We start from the raw sequence: 24881 nt of genomic DNA on the forward strand, positions 1-24881 counted from the left end.
AGATGGCTAGTGAAAACCACAAGGCCAAGGCAGGCCTAGAGAATACCCTGTATAAAAGGTACCACGACCACCTCTGAAAGAAGTCAAAGCTGGAACAATTTGCAGTCTTGCATTTCCCCTGAAACTTCCTTGGCTTTAACACCCACAGGAGAGCAGTTTTCCAGTTGTTTCTCAGCTCTTGTTGTTTGCCGGCAGCTTCCAAATGCTGTTCTGCCTCTGATGAATCTGACAGAACTGTCAGCAGGTGCATGATGCAGTCAGCTGCTGTGGCATTTTGATAGCCACCATAAAGCACACAGAGGACTTCGATGTGTTGACAAGAGCTAAGATTTCAGGACAGCAAGGTGACTTCCAAAGGAGAGGTGGATGAGTTACATTACTAGATGTTTCTTGGACTGTAACTTTTGCTCTGTGTCACGCACATTGTTAAACGTACCTTAGGGAACGCAATACACAAACACCAACAGGCACTCAGCTCGCATCATTTGTTTAATAAAGTCTTTTCTGTTTTTAAAAAAGTTTACAAGACAGATGTGTTCCACAAGATAAACGACAAGCGGCTGATCTTTCCTTTTAACAACTTAATCCATGCAGAAAGACTGGACTGCCTAACTTGGTGTTACGTAGCAGCAAACAATATACCAAAATATACACAGATCTACACGCTGCCATGGAAACAGGTAGCACATGACACCATAGAGTGAGAATCAAAATACAAGCCTGCTTGGATAATTTTCAGAATTCAAGTGTAACTTTAAGGAAAAACCCTGATTCATTTTTGAAATGGAGCTTATGTACTGAGAGTGAACACTCTGCTACAATCTGCCTACAGTCACCCTTTACTCAGCAGTCATGTGAAAACACATACACAAAAATGTTACAAGTCCTTTTTACTACTGATACTACACATCAACAACTGATTTCTGATAGCATTGCTTTGGTTGTTTCAATACATAATGATTTAGGTTTCTAATGTCTTAAATCTGTTTTCCCATTTTCCATCCTTTTCCAAAGTCATTGAAGAGTGGTGCTGAGGTGAATGTCTGTTGGGTCTCTCTTCAAGAATCCGGTACAAGAAACTGTGGAAGGCAAACAAACAGGAACATTACAACAGGTAGAGTAGAAATAGAGTATGATGCCTTCAAATCCCATACAGAAAACCATCTTATTGTCACGGTGTGAAAATTAATGCTAGGTTATCAGTATATCACATTTTAGTGAAGTTCAGCTCCCTAGAATTTCAAATGCTATTGGAAAGGTCAGAGTGGCCAAAGCACTCCAGAAGGCCTGCAAACACTGGCTCTCTACAACGTTCTTAGTTCAACACAGAACCCAGAAACAGTGGAGGAAACCTTGTATTCCTCTAGCATAGCAGCAAGGCCAACAGTGGACTTGAGAGTTTCTTTGATCCCCTTTCCAGATCAATCCAAAACTAATTAGCATCTTTCCAGAAATCTATTAAACGCCTTATGCAAATTCATTTATGTTAGTATCACATAGATAATACAAACTTCTATAAAACAGAAATCATCCCCCAGTGCCTGACCACCAGGGAAATTACTGGATTTTTTTTTAAAAAAAAAAAAAAAAAAAGGCAACTTTCTGAGCAATGGAGCAATGCATGATATTGAATTGTATAAATCACAAGCCAGACTGAACTCGTAGGGATGGGAAAATGAGAAAAAAGTTAGACCTTAACTTTACAAAGCTGTTAATAATTAAAATTCATAGCCAGCTCAGGGCTTCAGTGTGTAGACGAAGGAAATAATACTTTCTTGTGAGCCTGGACATGTTTGAAAGTTCAAAATCAGCAACGTAGCTTTTCGGGGGGTGGGGGGAAGGAGGCAACGAAAGCTGTATCCTGAAGACTTAAAGCTGACTGGAAGAGGATGATAAATACATATGTACATATGTAGATAATAATGAAAAAGGATTCAGGTCTATATTCACACAGCCTAATCCAATTCACTCAGGTCCAGGCATGTCCTGCAGGTCAAGTGCCTGAAGGGAGAGGAAATCCCAGTTCTCTCATTTAATTCAAGCAGCAAGTTTGGCTCTCAGTGCCTGGTCTAATGTTCTCATTAGACAGTAGCGGTATAAGAAATAGACTGTTATCAAGTCATCCTCGCTCTGAAAAATACAAAGCAGGATTCTGAGTTAAGTCACTGCTGAGTTGTAAGACCAAAATTTTAGATTTCCTGAGTTAACCTGGAAACAGTCATGGCTGGGCCAGACTCACAGATACACACCTCCAGTCAAGCACACAGCTGGGAAGAGGTTTTCACCTACTTCTGCATTCTGATGTGCCAACTACAGATAGAAGCAGAGGTTACCCACCAGCAAGATTATCAGCACTTCACTTTTTAGCACTTCTAATGCAACCCTCTGGATGTGCTGCTTCAGAAAAGCAACCAGGGTTAGAGACTGCCAAGCAGGAGGACACAGCTTTACAGAGGAGTGGAAAAGCCAAACCTGAGGCCTGCTTCAGATGAGCTAAGGCTCTCTTTCTGAAGACACATCTCCTTCTGCTCCACTGCTTGCGCTGGGGTCATCCTTGTTACGGGGGGCATTTCTTTCTCTACTTGACTCAGACGGAACCTTGGTTCTGGTCTTCTCTTTTCTTTGTTGCTGTTTTTCAAGTTTTGTCAGCTATTCACAAAGTAAGGAGAATGAGAGAACACTTAATGGAAAAAAATCATTTCAGAAGACTATTTCTAAAAAAATCATAAATGTGAGCATTTGTCAAAAACTTGCAATTCATATTCACAACACCAATACATACGTCAATAAAACAGAAAAGAAAAAAAAAAACTCAAGGTTTAGATTTTCAGTTATTTGGAGAAGATGCTGAATTATCATCTGCTAACACAATCACCTCTAAGAGTATAAAAGAGAAGCGCGCACATTCAAAGGACTGCACTCCTCCACCCAACACAATCAGCCGACATGGAAAATAATACAACACAAGGACCAAAAGAGGGAGCTGGATTCCACCAAACTCCTCTTCTGTTTTGGGTCTCAAGAGGCAGTTTTGTAGTTTCAAAGTTGCTGATAACAGATGTATCCCAATTTCGACCAAACAGCACACAAGAATACATTTTATTCTTTATTCAGAGAAAGAGATGCATAAACCTTAGCATCACACAGAATAACCATTTCAGATCAGCCTGGACAAAACCCTCAACTAACACTGCCTTGCCACCTCTCAGTAGAAATGCTTTCAATGCTGCTAAAAGAGTCAAACTAAGTTGCACATAGCTGTAACCTTTACATCTCTTTCCCATTTTTCAGAGAAGCAGGTAGCACTAAGTTCTGGGGACACTACAAGTTGACAGCTACTTAAATCACTACACTTTCTGTAGTTTATAAGGTTGGTTTATTTCTGTAATCTACTGATTTTCTCAATGTTTCCACAACAATCCCCCCAAGATAAAGCATACTGGTCATAAATCATCATTTCCTGGCCAGAAGATCTCTTCTGAGGTGAAATCTTCGTAGAAACAAATAAGATAGAATATGTGTGTCAATCATGAATTAGACGGGCTTACAAAAGATGCATACAAAGACGTACATTTGAGCTCTACGTCGGTAAGAGCTAAGAGTGCAGACTGCAGAGCCTTGCGAGGATGCACAGCATCCCCTTGTACTTTATCCCACATATACACCCTCCCTGTACACCTGCACACATGGACTTCTAGTATGACACAGTTAGACTAGACTGGTCTAGTTTAACACTAGTTATTTCACAACTAAAATTAGTTTGCTTTTACTATGTGAAATGACAGAGTGCAATGATTTGTTTGTCTAGCGTGATCCAGTCCTCAAGTCACATGCATCTATGTAACAAACGTGTTGGGTGTGATCCAGGCAAAATTTTACCTCACGTCTGATAATACGCGCACTATTCTTCTGCCAACAAGCCACAGTCAAACCTGCTGCAACAAACCTATAACCAGCTTGTTGCAGTCTGTACCCCCTTCTTTTACTGCAGCATTGAGGCTCCGAGCAGTGATCCTTTTTCAACAATAATGATGCCAAAAAAAATTTCTGTTACCTCATAGTTCTGTAACTTATAACTCCATGAAACTTCATTGTTTCTGTAAGTAATGTGATTACACAAATGATATCCCCTCTTCTCTAAGTAGTGTTTCCTATTACTTGAAAGACGACAAAGCCTAAGACACATGACACCGATAGTTTAAATCGAGTTACCTTTACCTTTGAGAAGGCTGTGCACTAACCCAATAAGGCTAACCCTGGATTTTCAAAACATCAAAAACAGTAGTACATTCACACTGTGTTATGCAACACAGAATCCACAGCCATAATGTATATTTGTTCATATATAATTTACGTATAAATACAGAAATGGCTCAATATACGATAGCATGTCACATTAGCATTTCAAACATGCCTATACTGGCCATTTTCCAACACGGTCTTGCGGACAAAGAGCATTCTCACTAAGACTTCTGAAGTATATCAGAATATACAATATATAGATTTATTTATACCTCTCTAGCAAAAGGAATATAGAAATACATTTGGATTAACTAATCCAAATGTATCTTTACTAATTACATTGCTAAGGAATTACAAAGATCAGATTACCAATTACAACCACAGACAACCACGCAAAAAAAAAAAAAGAGGTATTTCACTGTAACATCCAATGACATAAAAGAGCTATTAATCAGCAATTATTTGTTTAATCTCTTTCTGTTAACATCACATTAAACACTGCAGGACAGTTTAGTTATCTCTTCTTGCTAAAGCAGAAAGCAAAAAGATAAAAAACACACCATCTCTAAGCTTTAGTTCTCATGCTACAAGCAAATCAACAGACTGTGTCACAGCAAAAAAAAAAAATGCAATGGGAAGGGAAGAGAGAAGAGAATGACAAATTTAAATTGGTTCCTCATCCCACCAATGATGGGTGAGGGATGATGGCACATATGTCAAATAGTACCAGGAAAGGATGCTTAAGAGTGTCAGAAACAGCAATGTCTCCAACAGTGCGTGTTAAAGTCCTGATATGAGCTGGAAAAGATGCCCAGTAACAGTTAAAAGAGCTGCCAATTTTCAAGTAAATGGTGTTCTTTGAAAAGTGGCATAGATTAAATTCTTTGTGCATCCAAAGTGCACACAGCTGGACTGCTTTATCAGTGTCTGTGCCACTGTAAGAGCTCATCCATTTCTGTGACAAACAAGAACCCCCCACATCAGGATTTGCAGTGAGCTGGAACTGAGGGCGGCTAGCAAAATGTGTGTGGACAGCACATTGCAGAAGGAAGGTAAGCAAATTTACGTTACTCTTATTCTAACATAACAACTGTCCAAAACCCACTCAGATAGTGCACAGAAGTACTCTGTCCATACTCTTTTCATAGGGTCCAGGCATAGACTCAGTAAGAAGATATTTGGTGTAACCTTACCTTAGGATAAATGACAATGTTGTAAGAACATCCTGTATGAGAAGCCTCATCTTTGCTGATGAAGAATGAGGTTTAAGTAGGAAAGGAAGGCAATCAGCAGGTGAGACTGAAGCAGATCCCTTTTTGCAGGCCTGCTCTCCAGCCACGCCTCTCCCAATCCGTACTTATGCCCAGTATTACTCCATCCTAGGTGAAAATCTGGCATTTATTCTTGTTAAATTTCATGCCATTGATGACTGCCCAGTGCTCAAATCTATCCAGATCGCTCTGCAAGGCCTCTTGTCCCTGAAGAGAATCAACCGCACCTCCCAGTTTGGTATCATCATCAAACTTGCAAATGGTGCATTGAACTCCTGCATCCTGATCATTGATAAATATATTGAAGAGAATTGGCACTAGAATTGAACCCCGGGGATCACCGCTGGCGACCGGTTGCCAGCCAGCCAGATGTAGCCCCATTAACTACAAGCCTTTGGGCTCTGCCCTTCAGCCAGTTCTCCACCCAGTGCACTGTGTACCTGCTCATCTCACAGTTGAACAACTTGTCCAGAAGGATGCTGTGAAGCACAGTATCAAAAGACTTACTAAAATCCAGAAAAAATACACCCTCCGCCTTCCCTTCATCCACTAGCCGGGTGACCTTATCATGCAAAGATATCAAATCAGTTAGACGGGACTTTCCCTTTGTGAATCCATGCTGACTGCGCCTGATAACCGCATTGTCCTTTAAATGCCTTTCAATAGCACCCAGTATAATCTTCTCCATAACTTTTCAAGGTACTAAGGTTAGATTAACAGGTTTGTAGTTTCCTGTTTCTTCCCTCGTGCCGTTCCTATAACCTTGTTAAAATTGTTTTGGCAGTTTAAGTGAAGTGTTATGCAAGTAGGGTTGGTGTGGCCTCGCTGAAGCATAGCTGGTAATAACAATCCCTCCCCCTTCTCTTTCAGCCTGGAAAAATTGGTCACTGTTGTGTTTAGAGGTTGAGAAAACCTCATCACTACATTTGGTTTTCAGCATAGCTTGTGCTGTTCCTCAGCAGAGCTAAGTCTCCTCTCCACTCCAAACTTAAATTCAGGATTTAAATTTGCTGTTCTCTTGTTTCTGAGAAAGAGGCAGCTCTCCAGCTAATTGTTCCATCCATCCACCCATGTGCAAAAGCCCCTATATGTCAAGAAACTTCACTCAGAAAAGGGAGGGGGGCAGGTCCAGACCCATTAAAAACCTAGCTAATGAGTCATGATTGAACAGCAGCTTTAATGATGAGCAAGAATAAACTGTAAAAAGCTGGTTTGCATTACACATGCACGACCTTTACCAGGACATCAGGCAGCTGTCAACAGGCCAGGGAACTGAAGAAAACAATACAATTATTTCAATTTTCAGAGGCTGCACAGGAAGCACAAGGTCATCATGCCTAAGTACACTGTTCGTAACAGGAATGCTACAAATTTGCAGAGAAGGCACAGCCTATATACCCACCCTTTCCAGACAGACCTTCTGGCCCACTTACCTGTTTAGGGTCAACAGTGGCAGCCGGGGACTCCAGTTCTATTGTTACAGGACCATCGTTCTGGATGTGTACCTGCATGTAGGCACCAAACTTGCCATCTGAAAAGGGAAGGGACAAGAAGTGCTGAGGGCTCTTGGAAGGATAACACATACCAAAACCTTTACCAAATGTACTACTAAAAAGAAAAAAAGAATACACAGTTATGTTAGTTGGACAGCCAACTAACAAACTGCAGAAAGCTAAGAAAAACACAGTCTATGTGCATCCAGCTATGTGGGCTGACATTCAGAGACAGTAAATATGCAGCTAAGTACAGAAATGTCCACAAAACAAACCAAGTCTACAGATAATCAAGGTGGTCACGGTTCAGGATAGGCAGGATAGTTCTCACAGGCAGGACATGAAATTTTAAAGGATGTAACAACAGCTAAGCCTAGAGATCCAGTCCAGCTAACCAGTTGATGTTTGGAAGAAATCTTATATATAGGCAAAAGATAAAAAGATCCAAAGCCTACTCTGAAGCATTTGACATTGAATACTCTAGAGCAGGGGACATTGGGGTACAGCTCAGTCCCAAACTGCTACGGCAATTTCTAAATTCCTGTTTGCATCCTAGGCCGTTCTTTGACAAAGTTTGGGAAAAAGGCAGAAAAAAAAGACAGCGTCTACTCCGTGAACCCTGCCTACTTCACAGGAATACACTTCTGAAATCAGAAATGTCTGTCATTTGTCATCAGTGGAATTCATTGGCACACCAGCTGAAGCACAGACCCCATTTTTTGGTAAGCATTTGAGAAGTTTCCATCACAACAGATCCATGGCATTTTTATCCTGTATAATCTACAAAAGCCATCCCTTTGTATGCTCTCTTCTCACATCTTACTTTTCTTTGTGCAGACTTCCTTGCTCCCTTTTTTCTAGTCCAGCTTTCTACTCCTCAAACTCACTCCACCCCTGGCTGAGCTTACTTGACTGCTCACTCCCACATGTTCTCATCTCCTGTCCCACACACCTGAGTAGCCTTTCTAGTTCCTGTAGGGACAGCAACCTGAACAGATGCTAGCATACCAATACAAATACATGGAAGAGAAAAAAGGCGTATTGCAGCAAGCAGACAGCAGTTACCCAAAGACTGGAACAGTATTCCTTCCTGGGAAGGCAGGCCTGGAGCCTGCTGAGCAACACAAACAAAACCGCTTTCCGTACCACCTGGCAAGAACATGCTGAAGGCTGTAGGCTCAAACTTCAGTGGTGCAACCACACACTGGGAATATTTACATGAGATTTCGTATAGCTACACAGCAGCTTTCCATGGCAACACGTGATGTCCCTAACTGAACAGAGGTCAAAACAAACTGTCCTGATTCTTCACAAACATGTTACTGGGGACAAATAGCTCTGGAAGAGTTTTCAGTCTTTCCCTGTCACGTCCTGTAAGTCAGATAGAAGTCTGGCACTTGCTTAAAGGAAAAAGGAAAAAGAAAAGGCACGTTCAGGCCTGTCCAACACGTACGGGACATATCACGATAGATACTGACCAACTGCTTTTGCAAAGGCTGTATGCCATAAGTCACCCCGTGAGCCAGATACAAGCTCTGGCAAAGCCAAAAACTGTAGCACCGTACAGGAGTCTGCTGGCAACGGTCCAGCAGCCAACGAAAAGGTTCCTGGACTGATCACTGAAGAGTCACAGCAACAGAAACGCCAGTGGGAAGGGGGAAAGAACATGAGTCGAGGGAGTATTTCTATGAAAAGGAATGTGATTTACTGAACAGGCTGCACAATTTTACCAGCTGCACCCCTCAGATGTTTTCTGCTCCACAGAGGAGGTGGCAGAAGAGAACACGTGCCCAGTGTCCCAGCTCGCTGTCTCTACACAGGCTCCTTTGATCAAGTTGACCTTCTTCAATGTTTCATGTGGGTTGAGAAATGTTATGGGTGTTGAATCTAGAAACCTTGACAAAGGCACGGCTGCCACAACTGCATGCCCCCAGGTCAAACAGTAGCAAAGCTGATCATGTATTCCCAGTAGGCACGCAAACAGGTATGCTACACACACATAGGTACATACACATACAGCGCCAGCTGCACAGATAGCAACACAGACACACTCAGCACTCACATGAACACAAATAGCACCTACAGCCTCACCCTGAACCCCTCAGTGGCTGATCGAGACGAAGGTCCATTACTGGGACATATGTACATATATACAACGTGGACCCCTCCAGCAGCTGGGCTTAGACAGTCTGCCCAGTAGCTGCCCATGGATCTTGGCCTCCCCAGATGCTGGCACCTGGGTATACAAGTCCCCGAGGCCTGCAGCCCTGCTCCAGCTGCTGGTACAGACCCCCTCGCACACGTGCACACACACACATATCTCCCCCCAACTCTCTTGCAGTTTGCTGGCTCCCCCCGCTGTCTTACCCTTAGAGACACACACATGCACACACACGAGTCTCTCCCATAGAGACCCTCGTCTCTCCAGCAGCTGGCCAGGGCTCCTCTAGTCCCTCTGGGAGACAGTTCCTCCCAGAGGAACTAGAACAGTCTCACCCTCAGAGAGACACACTCAGACCCACCTCTCGCCCACGGCCTCAGACCCACGGTCCCACTCCAGTTGCTGCACTCAGACCCCCATTCACACACGTACACACGGAACAGTGGGTCCCTCACACAGGAAAATAGTTAGAAATGGACTTTAGTAACAAGACAAGGCAGACTCTGCTGATCAGGTGCAGGGCATAGCCACAAACGTACTGGCCAGACACTGCTTACATGTTGATGGCCCTTTTTATACCCATATCCCTTTATTTTCCCATACTTGTCCCTGCCCAAATCACCTAGATCCACTCCTTTCCCTGCCTTTTCTTCCTCACCTAAACATCCCATAATAAATCTTGTGCAACCCTGAAATGCTCTCCTCCTGCACGTGTCCTATATCCTTAGGCAGTGACTCCCCTCAGTCCAAAAAGAGCTCTGGAGAGCCACTCCTGTTGACTCCCCAGGATGGGCATCACACCTGACCCTCCAGGACAGCCCTGGCAGGGGCCCGGACAGGGTTTGCGATCCTCTGAGTCCAGAATTTGGGTTCCCCTGCCTGCCCCTCTGCTCCTTTGTGTGTGTGCCGACCAGTTTTGCATCACATAACCTAACAAGAACTACTACAGCAGTACTCAAAACATCTTCCCATGTGACAACTCCACTGTACGGTCAGTACCCTCTGGAGGGAGGGGACAACTGAGGCTGTGGTGGCATCAAAGAATGGCACATCGGAAGTTACTGGTACATCAACAGTTACTGCTTTAACATGGTGCAGATGACTCGACTGGGTAAATTGGGTAAATAGATAGACCATCAAGCTGTCGTTATTTCAGGAAAGGATCAGTGTGTTCTGAATGCTAGCTAACAGTGCAGAAGAAAAAACAAGAAGAGAGTTACTAAATAATTACAGAAAATAACAGAAAATTTATGAGACAAAAGTATTACAAAGCAAGTAAAAAAAAAAATACTCAGAAAGACCTGTTCTCATTTTATAAATTTGCAGGAGCCTGGAACATGTAAAGGGTCCCACTGAGAAAAGATGTCAGAGCAATCAAAAACCTAGTGATTATAATTTTCCAGCACAGTTTTCAAACCCTTTGCCACCCATGATAGATAAGAACCTGCAGGGAAAACCCAGGTAGTTTTTCCCTAAACCTGTAGCTTATGGTTTCACTGGTGAATCACGCAGGCACACATTTTCAGAGATGCCTATAAATGACTCTCACTTGAGAAATAAAAGCTTGAAGCTTGCTACTTTTGATTAGCTGTACCTGCACATTTGAAGTCTTGCTACCATAATGTGTTAAGAGTCTCTTAGAGAACAAATACTGACTACAGCGCAGGAATCTGTGTCACAGAGTTGTTTCCTGCACAGAAACAGACAGTTGCTACATCTGACAAGCACAATAAAAGACGACTCTATACCTTCATGCAGACAATGAGGGAAGGATCTACTGACATGCTTAGAAAGTCGCTATATTGCTTCTTTAGGAAGATCAAGCAGATGCTACTTGAGCTGCTGCTCCTAGAAAGGTTTCTATTATATTTACAGTGTATATGGAAATAGATGTACCTATATGCTGATCACATAAACCACTCAAAACTAATGCATCTTTCTTTAACAGAATAATAAACAAAAAAATACCACCTTAATCTTTATTAGTGGGAGCACAACTTTTCAAATAGCTCTCTACATATGTCCTGGTTTGACAGGACCACGACAACATATCACATCATCCCTCTGCTGTATTTTACTCACAGAAAAGGACTGCTTTTAGCACTTCCCATAGACATATGGACCTAAAAAAAAAGGTTAACTTCACAGGTCCCTTTTTTCAAAGGCTGATAAAGTGGTAAAATAACCCCCCACCTTTACCAGAACACTCAAGGCACTCCCATTTCATAAGCACTTTCTATCTTGTTTTGGAATCAGAACTATTGTGAAGTGACATTCTGTAACAGCTCCCTCCATTCTCTTCATACTTAAACTTCCAGTCTTTTAACCCAAGGTCACCTCAGGTCAAGGTGAACCACTGCTTAGAAAGTTTAAGATTTAAAGTTAATGGAAACAGTACTTAAACCAGAAATGTCTGCTAATGCTGCCCTCCTCTATAGCCTCTCTCCTCCAAACCTTCCTCTCAAAGACAGGAAGAGTCTTAGCACCTTGCAACCACCACAACACGAAAGGCAGTGCAGGTTTCAATCTCAGCAACCTCATTCCCTCGAATTTAAAAAGCCAACTAAGGGACAATTTCTTCACACATTCCAAAATCCTCTTATTGGTCTTAATTCAAAATGTCTTGTGGACCACCACACAACCTCATCTTCAAGCTTTCAAACATACTGCAAAGGTGATATTGGCAGAAGCAGCTGCCACCCTCCCTTATCACAAATTGACGTGTCCTGTAGTTTCAAGGACCATGGTCCCTTCACAGTATGTGCTTTCCTCATGGGACGCTTCTGGATTTTTGTGCTGGCAGCTCCCTTATACAACAAAACCAAAGGGTTCTAGTGGTCCAGCGGTCCTCATAGCTCTTTTCAAGAAGAGACCTCACTGTAACACAGCTTTTTTCTCTGCAGCTTCAGGGTCTGGTCTTGCCTGAAAGAACAAAGGAAAGCTAAAACCTAGTTTGACAATTTCTTCTTAAATCAATGCCTAATTCCTCCGTAGGAAGAGATGCTGTTTCAGCAGAATCTCCCTCACTGTTAGCTGACTGCCTCAAAAAGATGCTCCTGCCTTTCTTCCCTTGTTCTAGTGTCTACCGTAGTGTCAGTATATGGCAATTCATACAACCTTTGGGAGAAGGCATTTTTCATTTGTGTGTTACAGTTTCCTGAAGAGGTAAGCTGAGAGACAAGCCTGACTCCTCTTGACATCTGTGGTACCAGTGCATTTTGCACACCAGTGGAACACACCACCTCTGCGGCAGTCGGGCAGACAGGCTGCAAAAGAGTTGATTATTCTGCCCTTGAATGCAACTTCTCAAACTCTGGTGTGGACAAATCCCTTTTCTGCACAGGACTGCAAAGAAATTGAAGATGTCACCTCTTCTATCTCTCTGTTCCAAGAATGAGTCTGGATAGATTTTCATTTTTCAGTCAGAAGGAAAGGAGAAGAAATAACCCACCCTCCTTGGACATTGCTTGTTACCCCAGTTACTTCGGGTAAATTTATCACATGACCCTGTACTGTCCATGGGAGACCCTAGACACTCAAATACTATTTCTTTTCCTGGCTTTTATACCACAATGCTCTTCAATATAGTAAGTACCTTTCCCCACTTTAAGACTTCTTGACTAATCAAGTCACCCTTGTAACATCCTCTGCAATAAGATAGGATCCTACACGTATAATTAAAGTGACAAATTTATTCTGATGGACACCTATCTCTTCAAATACCTTTTCCCTTAGAATCTGGCATGCATGCCTTCCTTGGAGGCAAAGAAGATCTTTATCTGAGGTGACAAGCCACATCTGAGATGTAAAGACTTGAAAATGAGATATAATTTACTTTCAGAATATTTTTGGACATATCTCAAGCCTCACTTCACACTGGCTGTATTCAGAAGTTACTTCTAAGCTGTTCTACTTAGAAACTTACTCCTAATTAACCCCATGCGGGTACTCTTGCTCCAGATAAGCGCACTTATTCTGCAGTGAAAACACTCACAAAGGGAATTAATCAGAGATAATAATTCTGCTTTCAACTTGCACCAAACCTTAATCTGAATTAAACTCCTTGTGGAACAGTCCTTTCACATTTACTCAGATATTGCTATCAAGGGAGTGAGATATTTCACACCCTGACATGCTAATCCTTACCGCCTCAGGAGGCTAAATCCACATTCAAGACAGACAGCGAAGGCCCTGACACAGATGGAGAAGCCTTGGTGGACCCAGTTTTTGGATATTCGTTTATACAAGAGAGTACTCAGACCTGCATTCACCTGCTCTGCTCCTCAGAGTGGAGCGAGGTGAAGTGTGAGAATGAATTTCACAAGAAGAAAGCATTGAAGCAAGACAAGCAAGGGCTTCTGATGCAACCTTCTCTTTCCTAGACACAGGTGTCCATCTGCAGTCTTAAGACATCTGTGTTAAACTGGGAACTATGGCTCTAAGCCTTCTCCAAGATCGTGTTTATCAAATGTCCCCATGTTCTAGGTGTGAAAGAATGGTTTGTGCTTCTCTTTGGGGAACACTTACCATCCTGAGCTCCAAGCTGGCAAGCTCCAGATAGACCCGATAGCAGATGGAGGAGCTGCCTGCCCAGTACCGACAACAGTGGTACAAGTAGCAGCACAACTTTGAACAGACAAATTAGTCTATTGAAAAAATACAGAGACTAGAAAACACAAGGCTCTTAGGCAATATGGCAATATATTTATTGATCTCTTTGACTCAGCTACACAAATTCCACTTTAAATGATTAAATTATTCCTCTAAAATGCATTAAGCAATTTGTAAGATCAAAGGGAGGGGCACCTACAGCAATCCAGAGAATCAACTCTCATCTCCCAGTAATTACCATTGTGTGTGTGTGTATGTGTATCTGTAGGGGAAATATATGAGTACGGATTTTGAAGATAGAAGGTAGAGCCTCATGCTGATACATTAAGCCTATTTTAATCGTCCAGCAGCTCATTCATCAGTGCTCCTTCCCAGGGCCCTTCCATCACGCTTTGTAACATAGGACAGCCCCCAGCAAGTCAGGTTCTGATTTCCTTAGGACTTTCCAGGGTAGAATTCAGTACGTTCGCATGCGACACTAAATCACAGCCCAGGTATTACAATTTGACGAAGTTATACTGACACTCAAGCAGTCCTGCTCACGTACAGCCTGCCAGTGTGTAAAGGTTCTGTCTTCTAATCCACCTCAGCTCAGGGAAATTGTAAATTCTACTGATGCAACCACAAGACTTAGCCTACTATCCATGAAACCATCAAGCTTCAGAAACTTTGCACGCACAAAAATAAATAGATAAAACAAGGAAGCAAAAAAAAAAAACCAAACCACTGGCAAAGCAATTGGCACAACAGAAACTTCAATCATAAGAGTCTAACAGGCTTGGATGCAGCACAACAAAGACTGGCACAGCCTAAAAAGAAAGCAAAATTATAAATTAACAGGCGGTTCCAGTGCTGCCAGCAGTTTCAAATGCATGTGTTATCTGACACAATAGCACAGGCAGCCACTCTTGGATTTCTATATCTGTTTTCCAAATGAAAAAAACAAAATGCAGAAGTTAAGCCTTTTCTGCAGGAAACATTGGCAAACAAGTGCCAAGTTACGAACAGCAGTGGCTATTCATTTCAGATGTACAACTGTTGCTCACTGAAAAGAGAAGTTCAAAAACCTGCTGTCAAAATATAAACTGATCAAAAGTATTTCAGAAACAAAGTGTTTTCCAAAGCCTAAGAATAAAGATGTAGATATACAGAGATATATCAAATTTTCATTTAAGTGACAGAAAAAAGTCCATACTTGTGTTTAGTTTACCAGGACATAAGGGTCCAACTTGATCAAATCTTACCACCGCAAATCTTATTCCCATTGACTTCCCAGAAGCTCTGTTACCAGTTTCAGAGGCACAGGAAAGTGTCCTAACTTAGTCATAAGATTCAAAAAACCACATACTCCAAATACATTAGAACAGAAGTGTTCTATGTTATGGATCAAAAGGGATGTAGGGAAGGGGTATCAGAAATGCATTCCTTATCATCAACCAATATGGATTGGAAGAACATACTGGAAGTACTACTGGAAAGCTGACGCAAGATGGACATTTTATGTGTGCATTTCACTGGGCCTCCTTGGAAAGCACTGGGATAACTACCTTCATCTACACTCAATAAGGAGATTAGCCTCTAAATTTTTCCCCAGATACCAGTTTTCTGTCTTTTTGTCCTTTTTTTCTTCATAAGGAAACTCAGGCTGACCACTGTCTATTGATAGCACCCATTTAAAAAACAGTCTTTTCTAGACACTTGTCTTCTGGGCAAGTGTATCAAAAAATCAAGTCTAAATACGAAAAGGGCAACAAAGCAAACAGAAAAGCAAACAGAAAAAAATAAGGGTGGATAGAGCCCAAATGCAAAGGGAAGCCAGACATTTTTTGGTAAAGAGAAAACTTCGCACACATGGCACAGAACTGAGAAAAGGTAGTCTAAATCAAATACTTTTCTCAAGTAGCACAATACACCTCCCGCTGTCATCATTACCATTTAACAGAATGTAAAACTAAAGCAACAGATGGAGCTACACTGTCCATCACACACTGGCGGCGCCTTCGAGTCTGACTAACCACATATGCCACACAAAAAATACTCCTCCTGGACTAACCTAGCTACACAGGACAAAACATCCAGGCTTTGAAGGAGCCCAACCCCAGAGTTTGTTCTCATGGCTGCAGCCTCTCTGGGTTACATTGTCAGAGTCATTGCTCACATTGCACAGCCAATAACAATACGAGAACATCTACATGTCAAACTGTTCCAGAGGAATGCCAGGAAATGGCTTGGCTAGAGGAAGACAGGGCCAATCACCCTGCCGGGTTGCTAGTGAAAATACCATAACACCCCCTTGTCTACTGCCAAGTAAAGACAGCTCCTTTGCAACACAGACAGAAAATCACAGAATAAAAAAAAGTAACAATTAGGGTAAAGCATATACAAAAAAGGTCCACTGGTCACATCAAGGACCTTACTGACCTTTTGCCCTTACCTTTAATAAGCTCTGGTTTGTAGGCTTTTCTTAGCTGTTCTAGGAAGTTGTTATAAAAACACTCCGCCTGCTCTGTGGGCATTGCCATGTGGTAGTCGGGCTTGTTTCCTTTCAGGATGCACTGGAGAGTAAATTGGCTCACACACAACACTTCATACTGTTTATCCATCACACTTTTGGACCAGTGCTTCCCACTTTCATCTTCAAATACTCTCAAGTTCAAGATCTTCCGAACCCTAGGAGGAGAAAGAGGTAATTCCTAAATTGTCCCATGCAGGATCAACAGGTACAAGTTAATGCCTACCACACAGGATGAGACAAAAGGGAAGGCAGATGAATATTCATTCTGCCTCCACATAACAAGGTATCCTTTTGTCCCTTCATTCCAAAACCACTGGAATCTCGTCACATTAGGCAGTGCCATAATCAAGAAAGCCCTTACACATAACATTGTCAGACTGTTAATTAACGTCATCATTTTACAGAGCATAAGAACAGGACAGAATAACTGCAAGTTACAGGGTGACATAAAGATGGCATATGAAGTAAGAAAGCTTACCCTTTACTATCTGATTTTATGTGTCACAACATTATTTAACATGTGAATAGCTTTGGGAATTTTAATCCTCCCACCGCAATGGGAAATCACGCTTAGTATGAAATGACATCATCCTAAACTATGGTTGTTTCCAAACATGATTCATATGTATTCCTCCAGCTTTGTCATTGCCTAGCCCTCTTTCCAAACCCAGCCCCACAAGCCAGATGAGGACAGCACTGTGATCAGTGTACATCAGTATCACAGAATCATAGAATCACAGAATGGTTTGGGTTAGACGGGACCGCCAAAGATCATCTAGTCCACCCGCCCTGCAATGAGCAGGGACATCTTCAACTAGGTCAGGTTGCTCAGAGCCCCATCCAACCTGACCTTGAATGTTTCCAGGGATTGGGCATCTGCCACCTCTCTGAGCAACCTGTTTCAGTGTCTCCCCACCCTCATCATAAAAAATTTCTTCCTTATATCCAGTCTAAATCTACCCTCTTTTAGTATAAGCCCCCTTTCCCTTCGCAACAGGCCCTAATAAAAAAGTCTGTCCCCATCTTTCTTATAAGCCCCCTTTCAGTACTGAAAGGCTGCAGGAAGGTCTCCTCGGAGCCTTCTCTTCCCCAGGTTGAACAACCCCAACTCTCTCAGCCTGTCCTCATAGGAGAGGTGTTCCATCCCTCTGATCATTTTCATGGCCCTCCTTTGGACTCGGTCCAACAGGTACAAGTCTTTCCTGTGCCGAGGGCCCCAGAACTGGACACAGTACTCCACGTGGGGTCTCACCAGACTGGAGTAAAGGGGCAGAATCACCCGCCTCGACCTGCTGGCCACAGATGAGAAGAGGAAGGCAGGGAACAGTGCAGAACTGAAGGTAGCAGCAAAGTGGTGACTGGAAATTGTTTGCATTTGTATTAAGGATGATTTTTGTATCTAGATGCCAGAACTGACTGGTTTGGATACTCAGAAAGGACAAGGAGACTTTCACAAAAGGATCCTGAAGAGCAGCAGGCAGACTTGCAACCCAGTCTGCGGCTGGACTTTGATTGATAACAAGACTGTATGCATGCCACTCTCCTATCTTTGTTTTCTTCTTTTAGCATCTAGAAATCTGCAGTATCTATAAACAAGAGAGCATATCGAGTGCAAAGCATTTCAATTGCAGCCATCAGCCAGACATTTTATGCTGCACCAGAGGTGAGGCAGTTAGTATACAATAGAGATGAAACTTTGTTACAGTCACAGAATAGAATCATAGAATCATGGAATACTTTGGGTTGGAAGGGACCTTTAAAGGTCATCTCAACCAACCCTCCTGAGGTACAGTCACAAAAACCATCCTTGCCAAAGACAAACAGAATTGACTCCTGAATGAAGTGGATGGTTAAAAGTCTCAGAAGGCCCCAACATATAGGCTTAAATCATAGTCACTGCTGTGTTTTAATGATAAAGATATTGTTTCATCTACAGGATTACTAAAATTTCCTTTAATAGGACCTGAAGAGTCTGGTTAAGCTGATTTCTTTCGTTCCTTTTTTCCAGATGCTGGCTTCCTGCCTTTCCTGCATCAGTCATCCAAACAACCTGGTGTTGAGAGCACAGTCGCTATGGATCGCCCACTTGCAATATTCAAAAGCACCTTTCACATTCACCAAGGTAGGAATGAGAAACAACAATAGAGGAAATGTTACACACTGAGGGGGCAAACAGTAAGGCAAGCCAATGAAGCACGTCATAATAAAAACACCTTCAGCTTTGCTGCAATTTTCTACAAGTTTCACATGTTTATGTGAGATCTTTGGTGACCTTTAGTTCACATCCCCACTCTCTACTTTCTCTTCCGCATCTGCTAAGGGTTGTTTTCACCCTCACTCATATTGTTCTCTCTTCACTACTTGAGCCTTTCCTTTTCTTGGCATCAGCTAGCTCTATTACCTGTTTCTTCTTTGCCTTCATAAGAACTGAGGTCAGCCCTAGAACAATGAAGAGACCGAAGGAGACAAAAGAAGCCTCTGGAGAACTCTCCCTTGCATGTGTTTGCTGGCTGAATCATGATTATTTTGCGTCCATGGAACAGATGGCCAGAGCCAGCCCTCCAGGCTGCCAAAAATCATTTACTTTTACAGAAAAGTAACTGACGAGACTATCCAGCCTTTTGGAATAACAAAACTTCTCATGTGCAAGATAAAATGAGAGTCTGAGGTTTCTGATACATCTCATCCTTAAAGGACGTTCTTCGGAGTAAATTCATACAGTAAAAAGGACAGACATTTAAAAAAAGGGCGATCAGAAAAACCCAACATGTCAATTCTTCCTTTTTGAGTCTGTTCTTGATAAAAAACACAGACAGGGAATGGAAACAGGTTTTTCTCAATGGAATATAAAAAGAAAACTCTAACCAAGAAACCTGTATTCAAGGTAAAATCTGAAGAGGACCTAACAGGCAAGCCTGAGTTTCCCGACAGGACTGCCCCATTTGTTTGGCTACTGTACAGGTATCACTGATTCAGTGTCAGAAACACACAAATAAAAGAGTACAAGGCAAAACGAAATATGTGACTTACATGTGCTCCAGCTCTCTTTGCGTATCTTCCAAAGAAATGCCCAGCAGCACACAGAGGCCTCGTCCTATTGAACTTATTTGTTCACCACCCACTGGGGAAGGGGGGAAAAAAGAAAAATAAGGTTAAATGCACTGTCTCGTTTTATGACACAAGTAAGTATTGACTTCAGCTGGCAACCATACAACCACCCAAGAAAACATTCTAAACCCTTCTTCTCTGTCTTAAATTTGTTAAAGATCACATAGATGCTCTCTCTCAAAAGTCTTTCCAATGTTGTGACTTATTTGTGAGGGACTAGCTCAAGATGCTTACTCCAGCATTTAACAACAATGTATAAAGATTTTTTACTACAGTTGGATCAGCAGTGCTAACCAGAGAGGTGGCAGAACTCTCTCAAATCCTTGTAAAAATTATCCACCTGGCTGGTATTAATAAGTGTACTGAATTTCTCTACTCCACCATTCCCTGCACACTTTGCATTAGTTGTGAAAAGGTGATTTCTACTTGATATAGTCCTCATGGATTTTTTGAAACAAGACTTTTAACAATGTGCAAACTCTACCCTCCTAGTTGAGAACACAATCTCTTTAATGATATTTACAATAAAACACAAACCATTGCAGATCTATTGTGTTTTCCTAAGAAATGTTTTAAATTATCTTAATTTAATTAAATCATCTTAATTTAAATTATCTTAACATGGTTGAGCCTGAGATGACTGTAGTAAGATTTAAATGAGGTCTTAAAACTGAGATAAGCACCAGCTGCCCAGCTGTTAAAACTATACCCAGGCTCATGCAACTGAGAAAAAAAGCCCCAAACATCCTGTAAAACAAACGGAGAGCAGGCCCCCAGCAAAAGCTGAAGGCTTGTGTCTGCATACTGGTGGCCAGATCTGGTCTATTCCCAATGGGCAGAAGCAAATCAAGGGGGAAAACTCCTCTCAAAAAACTCTTCCCTTCCATCTGATCTGGGTATGAGCCCTCCAGCTCAGAAATCTATCCTCCTGCTAAGCACAACACTATCTCCCTCGCAGAGGGATTTCTCAAACTCTTTAACAGCCAGAAACAACAGTTTAAATTCTACCCAGAAATGTGGCAATGTCAGCCACAATCCTAGTGCTGACAGGGTCTAACCACTCTTCTACTCACAGTACCAGCTGTGCACCAAAGCTGTGCTCCTTACTGATACACAGGCATGCTCTTCCAATGCTTACTGACCATCCACACATGAGCAGAAGCCATTTATTTAATGTGCAGGCTGTCCTGCTACACACCACCTTGCCCCTGGGTCCCCGAGCAGGCACACTTACTGCCTCACACGCAAACTTCTTGGGGATTTTACAGAAGGTCCAACCAGTGCAAAAGCAGGGCCATACCGTCAGGACACACCATGCCTACCGGCAGCTAAGCAAGCACCAGGGCTATTACTGGCTGCCTTGACCCACACAAGCAGTGCATGGTGGCGACTGGGACAGCACTGCCAACACATGCAAGCAGCGGGAAAAGGTGAGCCAGGCTGCACTGCCGACACGTTTGCAATGCAAGGAAGCGACTGCGATTGTAGCACCAACGCACGCGAGCCATCGGAGAAGGCAACCGGGATGGCACTGCCAACACACACAAACAATGCAAGGAGATGACTGAGACTGTAGTGGCAGCACATGCGAGCCGTGCCAGGAGGTGATTCCAACTATACTGCCAATGCACACAAGCAACACATGGAGGCAGCTCTGATTATAGTGCCGACGCATTCAAGCCACGGGAGAAGGTGATTGCAACTGCACTGCTGACACACACAAGCAATGCAAAGAGGCAACTGTGACCATACTGTCAGCACATGCGAGCCACACGAGGAGGCAACTGGGATGGCTCCACCGACACACAAAAAGCGATACGCAACAGTAATCAGGACAGCCCTGCCAACACAAGCAAGCAACACAAGGAGATTACTGCGATTATAGTGCCAACACATGCAAGCTATGCAAGGAGGCAAGTCTCATTATAGAGACAACAGATGCAAACGATGGGCAAAGGCAACTGGGATGGCATTGACAACACACACAGGCAATACAAGGAGATGACTGCAACTGTAGTGCCAAGACATGCAAGCTAGGCAAGGCGGCGATTGCAAGTTCACTGCCAACACACGACAGCAATGCAAAGAAGCAACTCTGATTATAGTGCCCTGCACATGCAAGCCATAGGAGAAGGTGATCACAACTGCATTGCCGACACACGCAAGCAATGCAAGGTGACTGTGCTTGTAGTGGCAGCTTGGGATGGCACTGCAAACACATGCAAAACCATCACAGCAGTAATCATGACAGCCCTGCCAAGCAATGCAAGATTACTGACTCCAGCGTGAATGCATGCAAGCCACTTGAGGAGGCAATCGCAACTGGCTTGCCAACCCATGCAAGCAATGCAAGGAGGCGACTCTCATTATAGGCAACACATGCAAGCCATAGTTAATGGCAACTGGGACAGCACTGCCAAAACACAACAGCAGTGCAAGAAGGTCAGTCTGATTATAGCGCCCAATACATCCAAGCCATAGGACAGGGTGATCACGAATGCACTGCCAACATACGCAGCCGATGCACGGCTGTAATCGGGCCAGCCCTGCCAATGCAAGCAAGCAATGCAAGGAGACGACTACGATCCCAGTGTCAACACACGCAAAGCCACGCAAGCAGGCGACTGCCAGGAGGCAGCTGCGATTACGGAGACAACGCATGGGTAAAAGCAAGCGGGACGGCGCTGCCCACACCCGCAAGCAATGCGAGGAGGTGACTGGGCCAGCGCTGCCGCCGCACGCCGGCCACACGAGCAAAGCAAACCGACCCCACGCCAAACCCACACAGGGGGACGACACCCACGCACGCCAGCCGTGGGAGAAAGGGAGGGGGACAGCGCTGCCCACACGCAGAGGCAACGCGAGGAGGGGACGGCGCTGAGGGGCCGCTGGAGGCCGCGGCGGGGAAAGGAGGCCCGGCCGGGGGAAGGGGGAGGCGTGGCCTTCAGGGTGGCGCGGCCGCGCAGCGCAGGCCCGGCGCCGGTTGGGGTGGGGGGGAGTGGGAAAGGCGCCGGCGCTAGGCAACGGGAGCCGCTCCCTGCCGGCCCGCCCCGCTCACAGCGCCCCCTGGCGGCTGGGAGGTGCTGGCGCAGCCTCCCCGTGAGAGGCGCTATGGAGGGGGCGGAGCGGGTGTAGTATAACATAGGTAGAAGGGATGCCTGTAGGGGCTTCCCCTATAGGAGGCCTCTATAGGAAAGGGAGGTGTGCGTAGAGGCAGGGGGGGTGTCTACGGATGTTTTGCGCGCGGAGGGGTTCCCTTCTTCTGAAGGGAGTTGGCGCCTATAGGGTCTTGGGAGGGAGGCGCCTATAGAAAGGATCAAATGCAGGTAACCAGAGTGGCGTCCTCTATAGGAACGGCTATAGGGGAATGGGGGGATTCCCATAGAAATTAGTGCCTGGGAGAAGGCTTCTGGAAAAGAAAGTCGTGGCTGTAGGGACCCGAGGAGACCATATAGAAAGGCGGGTCTGTAGGTGCATGAGCTGGGGCTCATGTGGTATAAAAGCCCATATAGAAGCTAGGGGGTGTGGGAAGAGGGGCTGGAGGCAGCCTTCTATACATCAAGGTGGTGTCTGCAGCGACTGTGGGGAGACCTGTGGCAGGGGGAGCATCCTCCTAGAAAAGGCTATAGGGTCAGCACACAGCCCCTATAGAAGCAGCTGCCAGCAGGGGTAAGCCGCTATAGAAAGGAAGGTCTGGGGTCAGCTTCCTCTGAAGGGAGGCAGTGTCTATAGGGACTGGAGGAAGCCTCTGTAGAAAGCAGGGTATGGGGGTAACCTAGAAGTGGAAGTTGTGGCTGCAGGGAGCACCTATAGGATGAGCAGCAAGAGAAGCTGGGAGAAATACCTACAGAAATCAGTGGCCAGGAGGAGCTTACTGTGAAAGGAGGTGATGTCCATAAGGATCAGGAAAAAGCCTATAGAATGAAAGTTAGTTGCAGCCACAGCAGCTGGGGGCAGCACCCTACAAGGCGAGGTAGCATGTGTAAGGATCAGGGAATCCCCTATAGAAAGGAGGGGCTGGTGGAGCACTGGGAGCAGAAAACTTGAGTTTTCAGCTTACAGTAGTATTTCTGCACTTGCAATTCAACTCTTGTAAGCTTTTATTTGAAGGACAATTAACAACTCCTGTACCTCAAATATTAAACTACGTTCCTTCACGTTTACTTATGTTTTTTAAAGTAACCTTTTCAGAGCTGATCAGGTGAGGAGCCATTCCGGGTACGTCCTGCTCACCAGCTGGGAAATCAACGTCACAAAAAGGCTGCAATGGATGGCCACCCAGTCAGACTGTCCGACACAGGCAGCACACAGATTCATTAACATCTCACAACATGCTTAGTTCAACCCGGTTTGTGTTTCGTAATTTGAATACGTGTGCAAAGAACAGCAGTGATCCGAGCAGATGAGAAGGTTTGCAAGTTCTGCAAAGTTATGTCAGAGATGGAGCTGTCATTTCAGCAATGCAACAGAAAGTTTTCCACCGATGGTCTGGTGCCAGGATCACCTTCTCAGAGAAGCCAGCTCCAGCACAAAGTTCTGAGCTTCCAGACCACTCAATTTTCAGAAGGAGGGCCGTCATTGGAATCAAAGAATGATTTCACATGCCTGAGCAGTCGAGTAATAGGAGGCTGAACGTCCTTGTATGTTATTACTGTTGTCACTTTTAATCCTAAAGCTGTTTCTTTAGTGAATACTTCCTTGCGCTGTGCTTGGTTTGCCTGAGGATCACTTTCATTCTCTATGAAACAGGGGGAGAAGGAAGGGGAGAAAAAAAAGAACATACCAATGAAAAAGTCTTATCCCTTCATCATGGCAAAACAGCAGTCACATAGGCATTCAGCCTTCTTTTTGCTTTTTCTGAAATTCTGAGAGATCGACAGCAAAGCTCTGGTGACTGTGTAGACAGAATACACTGCTACTGGACTAACATCAGTACCACAGTAGCAGCAATAACAACTGGCTTCCAATCATCCACATTACAGCTAGCTCCATGTTACTCCACCTTAATAAGCAGCAGGCTGCTGAGAGAGGAGAGGGGAGGAGTGGGGAGAGGAGCCTATTTCGGTTGAAAGGAACTGCAAGAGTCACGTAGTCCAACCGCCTGACCAATTCAGGGGTGACAAAAAGTTAAAGCATATTATTAAGGGCATTGCCCACTGACAGGCTTGGGGCATCGACCACCTCTCCAGGAAGCCTATTCCATCGTTTGATCACCCTCTCGGTAAAGAAATGCTTCCTAATGCCTCCCCTTGCGCAGCTTTTAACTGCTCCCACAATGCAAACTGGAAGTTGGAAAGGGTCTAGACCCTGTTCTTGTCACCAGAGTTAAAGCACATGCTTTACCCCATCGACACAGGATTTATATGCCTTCGGGATGAACCTCCTGGGGATGCCCGGCGGCGCTGGGCACACACCGAGCCAGCAGCAGCCCCTGCCGGGCCCCGACAGCTCACCCGTCCCAGGCAGAGCCCTCGCACCCC

At 44.2% G+C, this 24881-nt stretch overlaps 1 protein-coding gene across 1 annotated transcript; it reads right to left on the minus strand.

Annotated features, from left to right (window-relative positions):
• Window positions 1-471: 471 nt before the first annotated feature.
• On the minus strand, window positions 472-20717 carry DTD1 (D-tyrosyl-tRNA deacylase 1). The gene is made up of 6 exons (XM_009894855.1): window positions 20702-20717; window positions 19324-19414; window positions 16213-16448; window positions 6947-7044; window positions 2473-2649; window positions 472-1079 (listed from the first exon to the last, which is right to left on the minus strand). The coding sequence occupies exons 1-5, from the start codon at window positions 20715-20717 to the stop codon at window positions 2494-2496; spliced, it is 597 nt and encodes a 198-aa protein (XP_009893157.1). The 3' UTR covers window positions 472-1079; window positions 2473-2493.
• Between the last annotated feature and the right edge of the window lie 4164 nt (window positions 20718-24881).

Source organism: Charadrius vociferus, unplaced genomic scaffold, assembly GCF_000708025.1.
Source record: "Charadrius vociferus isolate BGI_N301 unplaced genomic scaffold, ASM70802v2 scaffold411, whole genome shotgun sequence".
Taxonomy (NCBI): domain Eukaryota; kingdom Metazoa; phylum Chordata; class Aves; order Charadriiformes; family Charadriidae; genus Charadrius; species Charadrius vociferus.

Bases quoted from the DNA above. Each gene is read 5' to 3' on its own strand.
- DTD1 (XM_009894855.1), bottom strand. The intron at 16,449-19,323 runs GTAAGTCACATA...TTCTCCTCCTAG, and splicing joins CAAAGAGAGCTGGAGCACAT to GGTTCGGAAGATCTTGAACT. The intron at 2,650-6,946 runs GTAAGTGGGCCA...CTTTGTGAATAG, and splicing joins CCACTGTTGACCCTAAACAG to CTGACAAAACTTGAAAAACA.